This window comes from Oryctolagus cuniculus, chromosome 9 (assembly GCF_051225735.1).
Source record: "Oryctolagus cuniculus isolate XC-2025 breed Fujian yellow rabbit chromosome 9, ASM5122573v1, whole genome shotgun sequence".
NCBI lineage: Eukaryota > Metazoa > Chordata > Mammalia > Lagomorpha > Leporidae > Oryctolagus > Oryctolagus cuniculus.
The window spans coordinates 116436301-116457375 of NC_142875.1; the positions used below are offsets into that span (position 1 = coordinate 116436301).

Genomic DNA, 21075 nt, shown 5'->3' on the forward strand with positions numbered 1-21075 from the left:
ATTCAATGCAATCCCAATCAAGATACCAAAGACATTCTTCGCAGATCTAGAAAAAATGATGCTGAAATTCATATGGAGGCACAAGAGACCTCGAATAGCTAAAGCAATCTTGTACAAGAAAAACAAAGCCGGAGGCATCACAATACCAGACTTCAGGACATACCACAGGGCAGTTGTAATCAAAACAGCATGGTACTGGTACAGAAACAGATGGATAGACCAATGGAACAGAATTGAAACACCAGAAATCAATCCAAACATCTACAGCCAACTTATATTTGATCAAGGATCTAAAACTAATTCCTGGAGCAAGGACAGTCTATTCAATAAATGGTGCTGGGAAAATTGGATTTCCACGTGCAGAAGCATGAATCAAGACCCCTACCTTACACCTTACACAAAAATGCACTCAACATGGATTAAAGACCTAAATCTATAACCTGACGCCATCAAGTTACTAGAGAACATTGGAGAAACCCTTCAAGATATTGGCACAGGCAAAGAATTTCTGGAAAAGACCCGGGAGGCACAGGCAGTCAAAGCCAAAATCAACTATTGGGATTGCATCAAATTGAGAAGTTTCTGTACTGCAAAAGAAACAGTCAGGAGAGTGAAGAGACAACCGACAGAATGGGAAAAAATATTTGCAAACTATGCAACAGATAAAGGGTTAATAACCAGAATCTACAAAGAGATCAAAAAACTCCACAAAAACAAAACCAACAACCCACTTAAGAGATGGGCCAAGGACCTCAATAGACATTTTTCAAAAGAGGAAATCCAAATGGCCAACAGGCACATGAAAAAATGTTCAAGGTCATTAGCAATCAGGGAAATGCAAATCAAAACCACAATGAGGTTTCACCTCACCATGGTTAGAATGGCTCACATGCAGAAATCTACCAACAACAGATGCTGGCGAGGATGTGGGGAAAAAAGGACACTAACCCACTGTTGGTGGGAATGCAAACTGGTCAAGCCACTATGGAAGTCAGTCTGGAGATTCCTCAGAAACCTGAAGATAACACTACCGTTCGACCCAGCCATCCCACTCCTTGGAATTTACCCAAAGGAATTTAAATTGGCAAACAAAAAAGCGGTCTGCACCCTAATGTTTATTGCAGCTCAATTCACAATAGCTAAGACCTGGAACCAACCTGAATGCCCATCAACGGTAGACTGGATAAAGAAATTATGGGACATGTACTCTTTAGAATACTATACCGCAGTAAGAAACAACAAAATCCAGTCATTCGCAACAAAATGGAGGAATCTGGAACACATCATGCTGAGTGAAATAAGCCAGTCCCAAAGGGACAAATACCATATGTTCTCCCTGATCGGAGACAACTGACTCAACACCAAAAAGGAAACCTCCTGAAGTGAAATGGACACTATGAGAAATGGTGACTTGATCAGCATAGCCCTGACTGCTAATGGACAACTTAATACATTATCCCTCATAGTATTTTTTTTTTGTCTGTTCTACTTAATATGACTGGTTTAATTCTGTAATTATCACACAGTTATTCTTAAGTGTTGAAAATTAACTGAAATGTGATCCCTGTTAAACATAAGAGTGGGAATAAGAGAGGGAAGAGATGTATAATTTGGGGCATGCTCGGGCTGACTTGCCCCAAATGGTAGAGTTGGAAACATACCAGGGAATTCCAATTCAATCCCATCAAGGTGGCATGTGCCAATGCCATCTCACTACTCCAAGTGATCAATTTCAGTTCACAATTGATCATAATGAAAGGACTAAGAGTCAAAGGGAGCACATAAACAAGTCTAGTATCTGCTAACACCAACCGATAGAATAAATAAAGGGGAGAGTGATCCAACATGGGAAGTGAGATACTCAGCAGACTCATAGAATGGCGGATGTCCTAAATAGCACTCTGGCCTCAGAATCAGCCCTAAAGGCATTCCGATCTGGCTGAAAAGCCCATGAGAGTATTTCAGGCATGGAAAGCCAAGACACTCTGGCAAAAAGATCTCTGTGAGTGAGATCCCAGTGGAAAGAACAGGTCTTCAAAGAGGGAGGTGCCTTTCTCTGAAGGGAGGAGAGAACCTCCACTTTGACTATGACCGTGTCTAAACAAGATAAGAGTCGGAGAACTCAAGGGGCTTCCATAGCCTTGGAAACTCATAACTGGTGCATAGGGAGATTACTGATGCCATAAACAGGAGTGTCAATTGGTAAAGTCAACAACAGGAGTCACTGTGCACTTACTCCTCATGTAGGATCTCTGTCCTTAACGTGCTGTACACTGAAGCTTAATGCTATAACGAGTACTCAAACAGTATATTTCACTTTGTGTTTCTATGGGGGTGCAAACGACTGAAATCTTTACTTAATGTACACTAAACTGATCTTCTGTAAAAAAAAAAAAAAAAGAAAGAAAGAAATTATCAATTCCCAACTTGACTCTCACTGGGATTAAACATGACAATAGGTCAGATCTGATTTCATCATCATTTAAAAAAAATCATCTATTATTTTTCACTTTATGTTTCTGTGTGGGAGCAAACTGTTGAAATACTTACTTAAGGTATACTAAGCTGATCTTCTGTATATTAAGATAATCGAAAATGAATCTTGATGTGAATGGAAGGGGAGAGGGAGTGGGAAAGGGGAGGGTTGTGGGTGGGAGGGACGGTATGGGGGGGATGCCATTGTAACACATGAGTTGTACTTTGGAAATTTATATTCATTAAATAAAAGATAAAAAAAAAAAGAAATTATGGGACATGTACTCTTTAGAATACTATACCGCAGTAAGAAACAACAAAATCCAGTCATTTGCATCAAAATGGAGGAATCTGGAACACATCATGCTGAGTGAAATAAGCCAGTCCCAAAGGGACAAATACCATATGTTCTCCCTGATCGGTGACAACTGACTCAACACCAAAAAGGAAACCTGTTGAAGTGAAATGGACACTATGGGAAACGGTGACTTGATCAGCATAGCCCTGACTGTTAAGGAACAACTTAATACATTATCCCTCTTAGTAGTTTTTTTATCTGTTCTACTTAATATGACTGGTTTAATTCTGTAATTAATACACAGTTATTCTTAAGTGTTGAAATTTAACTGAAATGTGATCCCTGTTAAACATAAGAGTGGGAATAAGAGAGGGAAGAGATGTATAATTTGGGACATGCTCAAGCTGACTTGCCCCAAATGGTAGAGTTAGAAACATACCAGGGGATTCTAATTCAATCCCATCAAGGTGGCATGTACCAATGCCATCTCACTATTCCAAGTGATCAATTTCAGTTCACAATTGATCATAATGAAAGGACTAAGAGTCAAAGGGAGCACATAAACAAGTCTAGTACCTGCTAACACTAACCGATAGAATAAATAAAGGGGAGAGTGATCCAACATGGGAAGTGAGATACTCAGCAGACTCATAGAATGGCAGATGTCCTAAATAGCACTCTGGCCTCAGAATCAGCCCTAAAGGCATTCCGATCTGGCTGAAAAGCCCATGAGAGTATTTCAGGCATGGAAAGCCAAGACACTCTGGCAAAAGATCTCTGTGAGTGAGATCCCAGTGGAAAGAACAGGTCATCAAAGAAGGAGGTACCTTTCTCTGAAGGGAGGAGAGAACCTCCACTTTGACTATGACCTTGTCTAAACAAGATAAGAGTCGGAGAACTCAGAGGGCTTCCATAGCCTTGGAAACTCATGACTGGAGCATAGGCAGATTACTGATGCCATAGACAGGAGTGTCAATTGGTAAAGTCAACAACAGGAGTCACTGTGCACTGACTCCTCATGTAGGATCTCTGTCCTTAATGTGCTGTACACTGAGGCTTAATGCTATAACGAGTACTCAAACAATATATTTCACTTTGTGTTTCTATGGGGGTGCAAACTGTTGAAATCTTTACTTAATGCATACTAAACTGATCTTCTGTAAAAAAAAAAAATTATCAATTCCCAAGTTGACTCTCACTGGGATTAAACATGACAATAGGTCTGATCTGATTTCATCATCATTTAAAAAAACCCATCTATTATTTTTCACTTTATGTTTCTGTGTGGGAGCAAACTGTTGAAATCCTTACTTAATGTATACTAAGCTGATCTTCTGTATATTAAGATAATCGAAAATGAATCTTGATGTGAATGGAAGGGGAGAGGGAGTGGGAAAGGGGAGGGTTGTGGGTGGGAGGGACGGTATGGGGGGGAAGCCATTGTAATCCATAAGTCGTACTTTGGAAATTAATATTCATTAAATAAACGTTAAAAAAAATACAGAAGTAGCTGGATACAGGCTGTTAAATACTTGCTATACACATATACACAGAATCACCCTCACCCTCCACCCCATGCACCTCCCACCTCTCACCTGGTCCTCAATCTGGCTTTCTTCAGGCCTAGGAACTTTCCTCAACCCCGTGGAAGCAGGGTTAACACCCTGGATTTTCTGATTGGCTATTTCCAGTGCTCTGCTAGCTGTTCAATTTGGGATAAGCAGTCTGGTGAGAACAAGTCAAAAGCCCTACAATCCTATTCACTTTTCAAGACTATGAGTGTAGATGTCCATGTAAAATAGAAAGGAGAGGTCGCTTGATTTGAAGAAGCCTTGAGCATGACTTTCAAACCGAGAAACCTGAGTTTCATTGTCCTCTTACATCCATTTTGGAACCCTTGCTTCCTGCCTCCACTATATGTGTCTTGTACTAATTCCTCATAAGTTAATTTCCATGCCCCCGACCTTCACCTGAATTATCCTCTCCAACCTGTGTAAGAATTAGTTCAGCGCTAAACCAATGATTTGCCTTTAGTGCCTAACCTCAAAGCCTCCAGAGCCAAACAAATGTTCTAGGAATATTTTCTCATTATCTTTTATCTTCTTCTGCTAGTAACATAATATCCTATATAACATACCCATTTGACAACCTATATTCCAAAATTCTTGAGGATTAAAATTAGAAGAGTCCGCTCTCATTGCTTTGGGATATATTCTGGTAATGAACTTTCTGGTGTGAAAAATAAACTCGCTGACTGAAAAGAAAGAAAAAAAAGGTAAAGCATTTCAAGTAATTTAAATGTTACTACTACTACTCCTACTACTACTATAGACACTATATCATTATATAATAGTTTCCATAATATTGATTATATTGTCTTGGCATAGATATTTTTACTTTATGAAAATCAAAGTGAATTCTATGCCTTTATATTTACAGTATAATTTCACTGTTGCTGATTAATAATAATTTTATTATAGAATTTATATACAGTGGTAATTCACTTGAGGGAAAAATAAATTGGATAATTTATATCTTTCTCATCAAAATTAATTTCATTTATGATATTAGAATACACAGAATCCCAAAAAATTCATTTTTTCAAAACTAAAGTAGCATCTTTTCTCAGTTTTTTTTTTGTTTTTTTTTTTGGCATTGATTTTCACATTAGTACAGAAGCACATGTAAGTCATGCAAAGCTCTATGATTCAAGCTAAATTAATGGAGTTGACCATTTGGGTTGCAATGCACCCTGAGGTTATCCAGTTCATCTCCTCAACACGCCACCCCAGCAACTGCCTCAAAAATCCAATCTGTTTATGTTCCTCCATCAAAAAGCTCATCAGCTCCTTATACTTTAAATGATTTCAAATGCCTTCCCTACTGAGATAATATCAATATACTCATAATACATCCATACAAACTTAAATATACATCATACACATACTCACATAGTCTATTTGAGTCTCTCTATATAGTCTTTGAGTTTCTACTTTTATATATATATATATATATATATATACACACACACACTGTGTAAATAACTTGCAATTCAAAATAAATTTATACCCATTACCATTTGACACTTCTTCAAATTATTTTATGTATTCTCTAGGTATTTTTTCTTTCACTAAACAGATTATGCTTCTACAACTATTCCAGATAATATGATGATAAGTCATGGGAGAAATGGTTATTGCCTATGGCCCACTAAATTTGTTAATCAACTATAAAAATAATTTCTCTCCTAAATAGTATTTCAGTACCTAAATACTATTATTAAGGAAGCATTGATAAGCTAAAAACAGAGATTAATTTCACTGATAATTATTTTTAAAAGTTACACAATCCTTGAGAGCAAGTTTATGTTGAAGTCATCTGTGTGTGAATGAGTATGGGGTCTGAATATCATACTCCCTTATCTACCTCCCTTATGCCTGTCCTTAAGCAAAGAACAGAGGCTTCTGGATTTTCACACTTGATCTTAGCCAAAAGGCTTACAGGGTTTTGTTGCTTCTGGGATTAACATTTAAAAACTAGACATGAGGGGCCAGGGCTGTGGAGTAGCAAGCTGGGCTGCCGCCCGCGATGCTGGCATCACATATGTGCGTCTGTTCGAGTCCTGGCTGCTCCACTTCCTATCCAGCTCCCTGCTAAAATGCCTGGGAGGTCAGCAGATGATGGCACAACTGTTTGGGCCTCTGTACCCACAGGGGAGAGCAAGACAAAGCTCCTGGCTCCTGGCTTTGACCTGGCCCAATCCCAGTAGTTGTTGCTTTTTAGGGGGTAGCCAGCTGATGGAAGATTCTCTCTCTCTCTCTCTCTCTCTTTCTCTCTGTCCCTATTTCTCTGTAACTCTGCCTTTCAAATAAATAAATAAATCTTTTTTAAAAAAGAAATTAAACATAATTTGTTACTAAATATTCATTTTAAAGATGAAAAAATCTGATAAGATAAGAAATCACATGCAATTACTCAATTAGTAACCACTGAGAACTCCTTGGTATATATATCTCTCAACTCTTTTGCATGTTTATGCTAATTTTTTCCTTTACATTGTATCATTTATTTCCTTTTACAAACTACCATAATTGCTTATTGAAATAATGTAAAAATCATTCCATTTCAATAATGTTAGCATGTTTATTATATTTATAATAATAATAGGTCATCTTGCAGTGAAACCTTTACTGTAGCTACTTACTAGACTTTTTCTAAGAAAAGGTGATGTTATATTTTATGACTCTACACAGAATACTCAATCCCTTTCCAAATTTTCTCAAGCATTTAACATGATAAGAGTGTAAGAGTGGATTATAAATATTTTTGCTGTGCCCAGAGATCCTGTCCTCAACAAAAGTCATCCAACAGTTTGAAGGAACAGAGATCAGCAAAGCAAATCATTTAAACTCGCTTGATTACACTTATAGTAGGACAAAAATTTTACATCACAACCCAACACACACACACACACACACACACACAGAGTTTCATAGTCTACAATACACTCCTTTTCTATTCTGCCCTTTCTGTCCTGGTCTGGTCCATTCCATTTCACACTACTCTATGCAAGTCTGTTATTTAAATGTGTCCAGATGTACTGAAATGATTTTTGTTTTAACTGTTTTTTTTAAGTCTCTCTTTTTTTTTAACTTTTATTTAATGAATATAAATTTCCAAAGTACAGAATATGGATTACAATGACTTCCCCCCATAATGTCCCTCCAACCCACAACCCTCCCCTTATCTACTCCCTCTCCCCTTCCATTCATATCAAGATTCATTTTCGATTCTCTTTATATACAGAAGATCAGTTTAGCATACATTAAGTAAAGATTTCAACAGTTTTCTCCCACACAGAAACATAAAGTGAAAAATATTGTTTGAGTACTAGTTATAGCATTAGATCTCAATGTACAGCACACTAAGGACAAAGATCCTACATGAGGAGTAAGTGCACAGTGACTCCTGTTGTTGACTTAACAAATCGACACTCTTGTTTAGGGCATCAGTAATCACCCTAGGCTCTTGTCATGAGTTGCCAAGGCTATGGAAGCCCCCTGAGTTCACTGACTCTGATCATTTTTAGACAAGGCCATGGTCAAAGTGGAAGTTCTCTCCTCCCTTCAGAGAAAGGTACCTCCTTTTTTGATGACCCATTCTTTCCACTGGGATCTCACTCGTGGAGATCTTTCATTTAGGTTTTTTTTTCCCCCAGAGTGTCTTGGCTTTCCATGCCTGAAATACTCTCATGGGCATTTCAGCCAGATCCGCATGCCTTAGGGGTAGGAGGCAAGATGGCGGAATAGGAAGGGAGCACACTGATAGTCTGGGGAGAGACAGTTTAATAAAAGTGGAGATACTGCAGATTCAAGGAAGAGTAGGGGAGGAAACAGCAGAAGAAACTCTTCCGGAACGCGTGATTCACAGTGGACCTGCGTGGAGAGCGTGGGAGCCCACAGTTCGGGACACCAGCAGCAGACTCAACACACCAGTGCTGGAACACGAGGTGAGCCGAACCTCAATAGCCTGAGACACCAGCAGGCAAGTGGAGAGAGGAGACTAGAGGGAACAACCCCCAGGGGAGAAAAGTTCACCAGGCTAACTGGAAGAGAGAGACAGAAAAAAAAAAAGGTGACTGGTACGGACATGGGTTTCTCTCTCTCCACTCACCTCTCAAGGGCGAGCAAGACAAAGAGCAGGCACCATCTTGGACATACGTCATAAGCAGAGCGACCTCAGGTCTGCATCTGCCCTGAGCCTAGCAGAAAAACCTGACTCTGGGCGGGGCGAATTAACAGGAGATTAGGACCTAGTAAATTTGTGGTGCTACTGAACTGAGACTGTGAAAAAAGAGACGGTGGGGGAGAGAACTCACGGAATTCACGTGAGTACTCTCCAGAGACGCTACAATTCCGTAACTTTGGCAACCCAGTGGGAGACTGAAGGAGAATTTGAGCCCACTCTGAGGGCAGAACAGATTCCCTGTGTGGTCCTTGGGAAAGAGATTCTGATCTCTGGCTCCTGTGGGTATATCATTTGCCTGCTAACTACCTCCAACTTCATTCAGCTGTGCAGAATTACTTCCCTTTTGAATCAAAAAAAGAAAGAAAGAGAGAGAGAGATCTACCACGCCTAACCTGGGAGTGTCACCTTTGGCACACCAAACAGAGCTCTCAAGCCACACCCATCTCAAGCCTCTAAGGCTCCATCAAAAACAGACAGTCCACTTAATCTAGAGTCATAGTATAACAAGAAAAAGCACCACAGTGAAGAAACCAAATATCTCCAATATGCCAAATAACAAACGCAAAAACCGAGGCAATAAAAACAAGGAAGTCACCATGACGCCCCCAAACGAAAAAGACACCCCAATTCAAGATTATGAAGATGATGAGTTAGAAGAAATGCAAGAAGCAGATCTCAAAAAATTGATAAGAACATTAAGAAGTTCTCAAAAACAAATTCTTGAACTACATAAATCCTTAATGGACAAGATAGAAAATCTCTCTGGTGAAAATGAAATATTAAGGAGGAATCAAAATGAAACGAAACAACTAGTACAACAGGAAACTGGGATAGTGACGAGAAATCATAATGAAGTGAAGAATTCAATAGATGAAATGAAAAACACAATAGAGAGCCTTATGAACAGAATGGGTGAAGCAGAAGAGAGAATATCAGACTTACAAGACAGAGAACAGGAAAGGATACAGTCAGACCAAAGAAAAGAAGAGGAAATTAGAAATCTAAAACATATTGTCAGGAATCTTCAGGATACTATTAAAAAACCCAACATTCGGGTTCTAGGAGTTCCTGAAGGCATGGAGAGGGAGAAAGGATTAGAAGGCCTTTTTAGTGAGATATTAGAAGAAAATTTCCCAGGTGTGGAGAAGGACAGAGAAATCCTAGTACAGGAAGCTCACAGAACCCCTAATAAACACGACCAAAAGAGATCCTCACCACGACACGTTGTAATTAAACTCTCCACAGTGAAACATAAAGAAAAGATCCTAAAATATGCAAGAGAGAAACATCAGATTACTCTCAGAGGATCTCCAATCAAACTCACAGCTGACTTCTCATCAGAAACCCTACAAGCTAGCAGGGAATGGCGAGATATAGCCCAGGTACTAAGAGAGAACAACTGCCAGCCCAGAATATTATATCCTGCCAAGCTCTCATTTGTGAATGAAGGTGAAATAAAGACTTTTCATAGCAAACAGAAATTGAAAGAATTTGTCGCCACTCGTCCAGCCCTGCAAAAGATGCTTAAAGATGTGTTACACACAGAAACACAGAAACACGGTCATCAATATGAAAGAAGATAAAGGAAGGAAACCTCACAGCAAAAGATCACAGGGAATTCAAAGCATATATTTTTTAAGTCTCTTAAAATATCTCTAAAACAAACTTTGCTTTGAAGATTGCAGTCAAATGCAGTTAATCAGTAAATGTAGTTGGTCAGTGCTGATTTTCCTGTTTGATATTTCTACACACAAAAAAGAATAGACTGCAATTTTTGATGGATTGAAGAACCACCAGGCTGTTAAGTTACTTGTCCATCCCTTTCTAAGTTTGGGACACACTCAACCATTTAAGGCTAAGAAGGAAATGGAGTCTGTTTCCCCTTCTCTCTCTCAGCGTGTGTTTAATCTCGGGCACTACCTACAGAATAACCACCTCAGGTTTAGAATCTGAGGACAATTAGAAGATGCATGGTGAGTGCAGCTAAGTGGCCACTAAGTGCAGCAGCTAAGTGGCCACTTGGGATGCCCGCATCCTATACGCACTGCCTGCGCTTGAACCTGGCTACACTTCGGATCCAGCTTCCTGCTAATGGGTGTCCTGAGAGAAAGCAGTGATCACTCCGGTAGTTGGGTACCTGACACTCCGTGGGAGATCCAACTTGAGTTTTAGGCTCCTGGCTTGGTCCTGGCCCAGTCCTAGTTACTGTGGGCATTTGGAAAGTGAACCAATAGATGAGATCTCTCTTTCTCTTCCCTTTCTCTCCCTCTCCCTCTCCCTCCTACCCATCCTCCCTCCCATCCCTCCCCCTCCAATCTCGTTTCCACAAGCCTTTATTATCTCCTCCCAGCCCGCAGTCTTCTGCTTTGACTGCTGGCAGAGACAGAAGCACACACCAGCTCATGCCGCTCCTGAGCGTGCTGACCTTGACTTGCAGGACAAACTCCAAGTGCCCTGTAACTGTGCTCTGCATCTCTCAGCAGCACTGCCTGTCATTCACTGCCCTCTTACAAGAATACTCACCACAGCCCCACCCACAAAGGCATCCATACTAGATATTCTCTATCAAAACGCCCTGAGTGAAAGAAGTTAACTAATGGCTAAGTTCTGTGAAGTAAACAATGTAACCTTAAATAAGCACACACAAAAAACCTGTTTTAAAATTCATTAAATACGTGAAAGATTTCAAGAAAATACGTTTTATAATAGTGCCTCTGATTCCTCATCTGTAAAATGATAATAAAAACAGTAACAGGTCTTCTTTGAGTATTATGTTACTTAATTTTAGTATTTAGAACACAACCAGATATATACTAAGCTCAAAATAATTATAGGTTTAGTAATTTTTTTTTTCTGACAGGCAGTTAGACAGTGAGAGAGAGAGAGAGAGAAAGGTCTTCCTTCCATTGGTTAACCCCCCAAATGGCTGCTACAGCTGGCACACTGCAGAGCCAGGAGTCAGGTGCAGGGCCCAAACACTTGGGTCATCCTCCACTGCCCTCCCGGGCCACAGCAGAGAGCTGGACTGGAAGAGGAGCAACCGGGACAGAATCCAGTGCCCCAACGGGGACTAGAACTGGGGGTGCTGGCGCTGCAAGCAGAGGATTAGCCTAGTGAGCCGCAGCACTGGCTGGTTTAGTAATTTTTTTAAAATCTACTTTTCTTTGCTCTTCTCTTTGCTATCACCCAATGCCTGTGATATTTCTTTCCTCATGATGCAGTTTCAAATGTTATATATTCTAAACTATTTTATCTTCTCTCAATATTTCCAAATATATACAAGCTTACCTCTAAACTTTCCTCACCTAAATATCATTCCCTAAATGTCTGCAACAGCCAGAGCAAGGTCAGAACAAAGCCAGGAGCCACAAACTCTACTGAGGCCTCCACATGGGGGGAGAATCCTAAGTACTGGAACCATCATCTGCTTCGTCCCAGGTGTATTATTGGGAAGCCAGATGGGGAGGCAGAGTGGTTGGGCCATGAAGCAGGCACTGCAATACAGGACACAGGTATACAAAGGGCAGCTTAACTGGCTGCACACAACACCTTTGAAAATATGCACAGTTATTATGTGTTGAAAATGATAAGAATAAAATATATTATCATGTTAAAAATATTCTTGACGAATCTTAACATCTTGGTAGAAATGGTAACTTACTCAACTACTTTCTCTGACTCATAAGTATTTACCTTTCAGTTTAGAAAGTTTTCGGGCACGAGATTCTCCAATAGAATTGTTTTCGTTAAATTGCTGATGCAGTCTTGCATGGTGAAAGTTTCTGAACTTCTCAGCTTTAGTATAAATGACAAGATCAGATAAGGCCAGAGATATTTTTACCTTCCTGGTCTAAAAATAAAATGCAGTAATTTCACATTTTTACACTAATCATTTAAAAAATGCCTCTTCAATAAAGAAAATATGCTTCCAAATGGATAATTTGTCTTTTAATAATATTTTCTCCTCCAAAGCTTTTGGATTTAAGTTTATGTGGTTATTTTTATAATTATAATATTTAGTATATTCTAGCTTAAATTCAAAATCCCAATTAATGTAATAAGTACATATTGAGGATGACAATTATTACTATTTTCTTTATCGAACATCTCAGTGGATTCTTATGAATTTGACACATTTAGGAATTTTAATCATGAGTAAGTAAACCTCCAATTTGAGCTAAAATTTTGGAATAATGTCAAAAATATAGCAGACATTTGCTCTTTTATAGCCTGGCACATGTTTCCTATACACTTCCTTTAGACATTTCCCAAGTTCTGCTTAGGGAAAGCATCCCTTGGTTGGGCTCAACCCACACGTTGAAGTAGGGGTCATGTAGTCGGGGCCTAGCTAATAAAAAATTTGCATTTCCCTAGCATCAGTAAATTTGTTCAGAGATATGCACACAACCAGATCATAATTAATGTATTCATCAGTTTTGCTTGCTCTGCTGAGAGGTAGACATTCTACTGATTTTGAACCCGGAAGGCTATAAACTGAATTTTCACAATGGCATTGTAGAAATGCAAAGAGTTTGGGGCCAAACGTAGATAAAGAAGGCAAGTTCTGCTGACGTTTGATACACTAACCCCAACTCATTCCTGAAGTTAAATTCCTTTTCCCTGAACTTTTCGTCTATGTGGACCCATTTATTAATTCCCATTTTTAAAAAAACTATTCAGTTGGTTTGTGTCACATACAATCTATCTTCTTTGGCATGCTAATGTGTATACTTATACTACCATAAATTGTAAGCATTGATTTTCTCATCTCTGTCTCCACTTGAGGGCAAAGAAACTATGTTGTTTATCTCTGTATTTCTTGTACTCTGAACAATGTACAGGGGAGAATACAATATTTGTCAACTACAAGGAGAAAATTTTAAAGCAGCTACCATAGGAAAAAGAACAACTTTCAGATTTCCTTTTCTGCTGTCCATTTAATCAAAGTGCATTTTAAATGATAAAATACTATGTCTCCATATTATTTACCATTTTCCATGTACTGGGAAGATTAGAAAACTTTTTACTTCTAAGATTTCAGAGCATCACCTCACCTTCTTTTTCTTGAGAAATATTATTGCCAGTGACCTTTTTGAATCTGACTCCTTTTCCTGGGAGCTTTTTGACACAGAGTCATCCTGTGTCTCTGAATCCTTGGATTCCTCCTCCTCCTCTTGGTCCAGGTCATCTTCTTCCAACTCCCCCACCTTCCCATGTTTATCAGTACCTTTCCTTTCACGGGTTTCCTTTAATGTTCCTATTTTCTTGTTTTTAACTAAGATTTTGAATTTTAGTGCCTACAGAAGCAATTCAAGAAAGAATTATAGTTACTCATTTGCAGGTTCGTATGCACTATAACAGCCATTGAAAAGTCTTTCATTACATTTGCAATGAGCCATGTATTGCAGTAAGATATGTAAGACCTCCATCTCTGTATACCCTATTCATATTCTAATAGAAACCAGTGATTCTCCAAAAACATAAGCTTGCTATGATCAGGACTGGCTATATGTAATCTCTTTTATTACATTCCACAAGTTGCTACTGTTTAGAGCATTTTAAATATGGGAAAATTGTTCCTGTACACATACATGTTAAATACATGTTATGTTGTAAAGTCAGAATGTTAGAACTTCTGATAGTAAATGCTAGTAGTCAGCACATTCTTATTCAACTATAAAAAGTATTAAATGAGATCAGGTATGTAAACACATCTATCATAATGCCTGGCATCCACTATAAATGAAGCCAAAGGTTTGTAAATCCTGCTCAAAGTTCAACTGGATCACACCAAGGAGCATTAACCTGATACTTCTGTCTATCAAAACTGGAATTATGGTACCATCAGTGTCATTCATTCTAAATCCAAAGCCCTCTGTTTTCATCATTAACTTAGATACTGCTGCCATTTTTAAAAATTCATAAATTTCACAAAACTACATTCCTGCTATGATGTACACAAAAAATGCTGAAATCTGGGTGATGAAGTAACGTTCTTTTCTCAAAGGAGTTTTGACTGGTCCTTCCCTTTTGTCGTCTCAGATGCCAACTCAAATAACCCTGTCACCTTGGACCTCCTCTCTTCTTTTATCACCTTTAAATCTTCCTCTTAAGAAGCCTAACAAAGTGCACTCTGTAGCTACATGGCAACAAAAGTGTTACCAGGCTCTCTGGCTAAAGGTACAAATTCCTAGGACCTACTTCAAAATTAGAGAAATGAGAGTCTTGACTTGGTGAGGTTTCAAACAGGCCTCCTTAGCAATCTGTAGGCTGCTATTTCACACACTGAACACTGAACACTGAATTGAGTATGAGAAAGTGACTTTATTTCTTTTTTTTTTTTTTTTTTTTTTTTGACAGGCAGAGTGGACAGTGAGAGAGAGAGACAGAGAGAAAGGTCTTCCTTTTGCCATTGGTTCACCCTCCAATGGCCGCCGCGGCCGGCGCACCGTGGCCGGCGCACCGCGCTGATCTGATGGCAGGAGCCAGGTGCTTCTCCTGGTCTCCCATGGGTGCAGGGCCCAAGGACTTGGGCCATCCTCCACTGCACTCCCTGGCCACAGCAGAGAGCTGGCCTGGAAGAGGGGCAACCGGGACAGAATCCGGCGCCCCGACCAGGACTAGAACCCGGTGCGCCTGCGCCGCGAGGCGGAGGATTAGCCTATTGAGCCGCGGCGCCGGCCACTTTGTTTCTAATTGTCATGCATTCACTAGAAAGCATGTCTTTATCTTACTATGGAGGTTAAAATTTAATGAAAGCTATGTGTGAATATATTAAAAATACAAAAACAAAAACAAAGCATAATTTTTGCATATTAGGAGAAGGAATTATCTTCCTAGAAAGCGAAACATCATTGCCTCATTATAATTTCCAGAATTATATCATGATTCTTTGGTTAATCTTATGATACATTTCCAGCAATTTAATGTTCTTTTATGTTTTTTCATGTTCTTTAAAGTTTTTTTCTACCAAAATCAAACACAATTAATTTATAAGCATTCTTACAAGGTGAAAGAATCAGTTTTTATTTATCACATCGTTGTCTTATTATAAGCCCTGTATTTCTTGTCAGTAATTTCATAACACCTTCATTTAAAATGTTGTATCCATGTAAATAAAGTAGTAAAAGACAAAGGAGAATATTCAAATACTGTAAAACGCTGCTATTAAGAGTTTAAAAAGAAAGTTAAAAGATTCAGAGGTTTAAAAGGCTAAGTTTACAAAGGAAAGCTTCTGAAATTTTTGACAGAGATCCCATAACCTGGGCTTTTACCTAATTCTTAGCCTTTTGCCCGTAAAATGTATCAAATCCTTGGGCCTAATATTAATTGCCTTAAAACCGTGGGCTCTGAAGTACAGCACACAATCAAATATGGCTTTCCATCTATCTCTGTATTCTCTCCATAAACATACAGTCACCTAGATACTCCTGGAAGCATTTCCTGGATGACACACAGCAAAGGCATCTGCAAACAGTTAAAACCAGGGGCCAGCGCTGTGGCTCAGCAGGATAAAGCCAAGGCCTACAGCACCAAAATCCCATATAGGCAACAGTTCAAGTCCCAGCTGCTCCACTTCCCATCCAGCTCCCTGCTAATGCTCCTGGGAAAGCAGCAGAAGATGGTCTAAGTGCTTGCCCCTGTACCCGTGTGAGAGACACAGAAAAAGCTCCTGGCTCCTGGCTTCAGCCTGGCCCAGTCTTGACTACTGTGGCTATTAAGGGGGTAAACCAGCTGCTGGAAGATCTCTCTCTCTCTCTCTCTCTCTCTCTCTCTTTTAAATAAATAAATAAATCTTTTTTAAAAAGAAAGGTAAATTTTAAAAAAAAGTTAAAATCAAGCATTTCCACTGGACTTTAACCCAGCTTCATAGATGAGTATTTTGTTTCTGTTTTTCTCTTCACCTGAACTTGTCCCATTGTTACCTCTGGTGAAGGTAGTGTGTCTTGAAAATCATCAAGCATGTCACAGAGCAGGGAATCTCCCAGAATGTTCTGCAGAATGTCTGCCATCACTTCTTGCTGGTGAGGGGAGCAGTGGTTTTCTAAAGAGAGCACCACTGGGTACTCAGATGTCTAAAAAATCAACCATTGCTATAGTTATTCATCAGAACTTTTAAATACTTTTAAAGTAAATCTTGTAAAGACAATTCATTTTAAAATTTGCTTCTAATATTCACCAATTTTTCAAAATAATCCAGCATTCTTTAAACAGAAATACTTTTGCATATGATAAAACAAAGACCATTAAATCTATGTGCAATTATTTTTATTTCCACCAAAAATACGGAAAACAGCTGAAGCACCTATGGGAGGCAACTTACTTAAATAAATCATACCATATCCACAAAAGGGAGGTTATAGGCTCATTAGGAAGAAAGTAAAACTATAGATTTGCATACTGCTACAGAAAGTCATTTATAAAGCAGTCTTCTGAAGAAAAGAAAGTAGCCAAAGACTAACATTTTAGATTTTTATTTTTTATGGTATATGTATAGATAGATCAATAGGTATAGATATTTACACATTTTAAAATGGAAAGGAAAACCTTATTACCACTGCTTTGAAGAAATGGCAATTTTCTGCTTTTTTGGTTTTTAGTTATAAAATCAACACGTTTAGAATGAGAAAAAGCTATAAAGATATTTTCAGCTCTTAGGCGAGGGTGACTCTACACAAGTACTGTATGTCTTTGGTCAACAGTGAAAACAAAACGCCCTGTTGGGTCTCATCCAAAATTTTTGCCTTTGTTTTGTTTTCAGACGTCATCATTAGGGCACACATTTACCACCTTGAAAATGTGCCAGGGGCTCATCACACACTGGTGACTGCATCATCACAGCACCTGGAACAGGAGCTATGGTGTGACTTCTTCATGCATGTGTACATGTTTCCTGTGGCTTCTGTGGCAAATTGCCATAAACTTGGTAGCTTAAAATAATCCAAATTTATTCTCTCACAGTTCACCAAGACGTCAGCCAAGCCATGCTTCCTCGGGAAGTCCTAGGAGAGAATCTGTTTCTTGCCTCTTGCAGAGTTTGGTGGCTGCCAGTGGTCCTTGGCTTGGAGCCACATCACTCTAATGTCTGTCTCTGTAATCACACGCCTCTTTCTCTGCTGTGTCAGATTATTTCCTACCTCCTCCTCTGGGTCTACTAACATGTGTGACAGGGACTCAAGTACTTGGACCATCTTCTGCTGCTTTCCCATATGAAATATCAGAGATATAGAAGTTTTATGGTTTCTAATTTTTTTTAACATTTACTTATTTATTTGAAAGGCAGTGTTAGAGAGAGAAGGAGAGAGAGGTCCCCCATCTGCTGGTTCATTTCCCCAAATAGCCAGAGCTATGCTAGGCCAGAGCCAAGGTCTCCTACGTGGTGCAAAGGCCAAGAGACTTGGGTCATCTTCTACTGCTTTCCCAGGTGCATCAGCAGGGAGCGGGATCAGAAGTGGAGCAGCCAGGATTCAAGAAGGCACCTGTATGAGATGCAGGAACCTCAGGCAGTGATTTAACCAATAGCACAATAGTGTCAGCCTTGGTTTCTATTTTTTTTTTAAGATTTATTTATTTATTTTGAAAGTTAGAGTTACAGAGAGAAATGGACACAGAGAGATGTCCTCCATCCACTGGCCCACGACCTAGAAGGCCTCAATGGCCAGTCTAGGCCATGCAAAAGCCAGGGACCAGAAGCTTCATCTAGGTTTCCCATATGGGTAGCAAGGACCCAAACACTTAGGCCATCTTCTGAGGCTACATCAGGCAGATAGCCAGATCAGGAGTAGAACCAGGATGTGGACCAGTGCACAAATGAGATGCCAGTTTTGCAGGTAGCAGCTCTATCCAATTTGCTACAAAACAGGTCCGGGTTTATAATTTTATATTTAGACATTTCATCCATTTTGAACTGGTTTTTGTATATAATATAATGATTCAATTTCAGTCTTTTGCTTGTGGAAATCCAATATTCCCATCATATTTACTGCAAAGATTATCTTCTCTCCATTGTGTCCTATCAGTGCCCTTGTCAAAAATTAGTTGATTATTTATGCTGGGTTTATTTCTGGGCTTTCTTTTCTGTCCCATTCGCCTATGTATCTGTTTCTATACCAGTACTATTTTTATTACTATAGCCTTGTAATACACTTTTAAATCAGGAAATTTAACGCCTCCATTGTGGTTTTTCTTTACTAGAATTGTTTTGACTACTTGTGGTCTCTTATGGTTTCATAAAGATTGCAGGATTATTTTTTCTAATTGTGTGAAGAATCCCATCAGGATTTTTGGTAGGGTTTAGATATTTCTCTGAGTCACATGGACAGTTTAACAGCATTAATTCTTCTACTCCATGAACACAAGATAGCTTTGTATTTATTCATGTTTTTCTTCAATTTCTTTCATCAGTACTTCACAGTTTTCAATATACAGATCTTTTACCTCCTTGACTAAATGTATTTAAGGAAATGTATCCTAAATGGGGTAATTATCTTAACTGCTTTTTCATTTAGGTCACTATTTGTATTTAAGAATGTTATAGATTTGTGTATGTTGATTTTTGTATCCTGCCCTTTACTGAATGAATTTTTGGTTCCAAGAATTGTGATTGGTCTTGGTAGGAAATTTAGTATTATTTACATATAAGGTCATATCATAAGAGATACTTTTACTTCTTCAATTCCAATTTGGATACTTTTTTGTTTGTTTTTCAGTCTAATCATTCATTTCTTGCTCTTGGATTCTTGGAAACTATTTTCCATCCATGCAGGGCTTATGAATTTAAGATGGTCTCATTTCTCTTAATTCCCTCAGTTACCTACACTGCATTAAGTGACAGAGTTAGCTATGTAAATATTTGAGAAGAGTGGAGATGAGTCTGGAAAAGGCTAAGGAAACCAGGATGGTCAAATGAATCGGGTATAGAATAGCAGGAGAGTTCTGAGAGGTAATGAGAAACCAATCACATAGAGCCTTGTGAGTGACAGTATGGGTTTTAGCTTTTATTCTGAGTGGTTTTAAAGGTATTGACAAGGGAAATGACATGACCACTAATCAAAGTCACTGTGATTGAGATGTAAATATCAGACTGCAGAGAAGTAAGGAGAGAAGCAAGAACACTAGGAAAGAAGCCACTACAATAATCCAAGCGAGAGGTGATCAGCAGAGTGACAGTAGAATTGGATGAGGGACTTAAATTTAGGATATATTTTTGAAGTAGAGCCAAGATGATTTGCTGAAGAATTGATTCAGGGGTTTGAGGGAAGAGGAGACCTAAAGTTGACAACGATGATTTTTGACTTGGGCATATGGAATTTATGAATGACTGAGATGGAAGAGACCAGAGATGGTATAAGATTGGTACAAAGATTAAATTATTGAGCTTGGTTTTAAACTTGTTCAGTTAAATATACCCATTCAACAATCAAATGAGAATGTTAAAAATATACTTGCATACTTTTGCATAGAGTTCAAGAGAGAGGTTGGAAGGATGATATAAGCTTAGAAATCATCAAAAATCAGATGTTGAAGAGAATCAATGAAAAATATGAATGTTTTCATATAAAAAGAGAAACTGTGTATATTTGGTATTCATATCTTAGGAATGTTTATTTAAATTCTATTTTAATATATAATAGAACATATGATATAATTTTTGTGAATTTAGGTTTATATTTATAGATTTTGTAGTATACTGACATCATCATAAGAACTTAAATTTTATTAAATTATAGGTATATTTTATGGGCTTATTAAATATATACTGTTTAAGTACTTAGTAAGACTTTATTAAATCATTAATTATATAATAATTGCATTACAATTGAAGTACTGACCTGAGAAATCAAATGTATGAGAGCACTTCAAAATACTTAGGGAAAACAGAACCTAAAACTAATGTGCATTTTCCATGAATTTTTTTGAAGATCCTTCCTACTAAGTTTATAAAAGCAATTTAAACTGTCTGAAAGTACATAAACAGCTAAGCTGTAAAAGGGTTCAAATATTACCCAAAACACTTTAAAAATAAATCATTGCTAAAACATACTCAATTAATAGACCAGGATGAGTAAGTAAGCTATACTTAGTTCTAGGAAGAACTAGATATTTGCATCAGTAACTTAAATAAATTGAATAATTATTTTAAAATCCAAAGTTAATTTCTGAACATTCTATATGAATAGCACCATTGTAGTCATGAAAACTGTCAAAACTGAGATACTGAAAGAGTTGAATATTGGGGGCTGGTGCTGTGGTGTAGCAGGTAAAACCGCTGTGCAGTGCTGATACCTCATACGGGCACCAGTTTGAGTCTCGCTGCTCCACTTCCGATCCAGCTCTCTGCTATGGCCTGGGAAAGCAGAAGAAGATGGCTCAAGTCCTTGTGCCCCTGCACCCATGTGGAAGAGCAGGAGCAAGCTCCTGGCTCCTGGCTTTGGATTGGCACAGCTCCAGCCATTGCAGCCATCTAGGGAGTGAACCAGCAGATGGAAGATGTCTCTCTCTCTCTCTTTCTCTTTTTCTCTCTCTCTCTCTGCCTCTGCCTCTCTGTAACTCTA

General features: G+C 38.6%; 1 protein-coding gene across 2 annotated transcripts in view; it reads right to left on the reverse strand.

Annotated features, from left to right (window-relative positions):
- PLCZ1 (phospholipase C zeta 1) overlaps positions 1 to 21075 on the reverse strand; it is a 72220-nt gene that overhangs the window by 12656 nt on the left and 38489 nt on the right. For both annotated transcript variants that reach the window (XM_089303892.1, XM_089303891.1), the window contains 5 exons: positions 16447 to 16596; positions 13721 to 13818; positions 13576 to 13639; positions 12215 to 12371; positions 4911 to 5027 (listed from right to left, as the gene is read on the reverse strand). In XM_089303892.1, coding sequence (XP_089160018.1) covers positions 4911 to 5027; positions 12215 to 12371; positions 13576 to 13639; positions 13721 to 13818; positions 16447 to 16596 — 586 coding nt within the window. The remainder of the gene's footprint in view (positions 1 to 4910; positions 5028 to 12214; positions 12372 to 13575; positions 13640 to 13720; positions 13819 to 16446; positions 16597 to 21075) is intronic.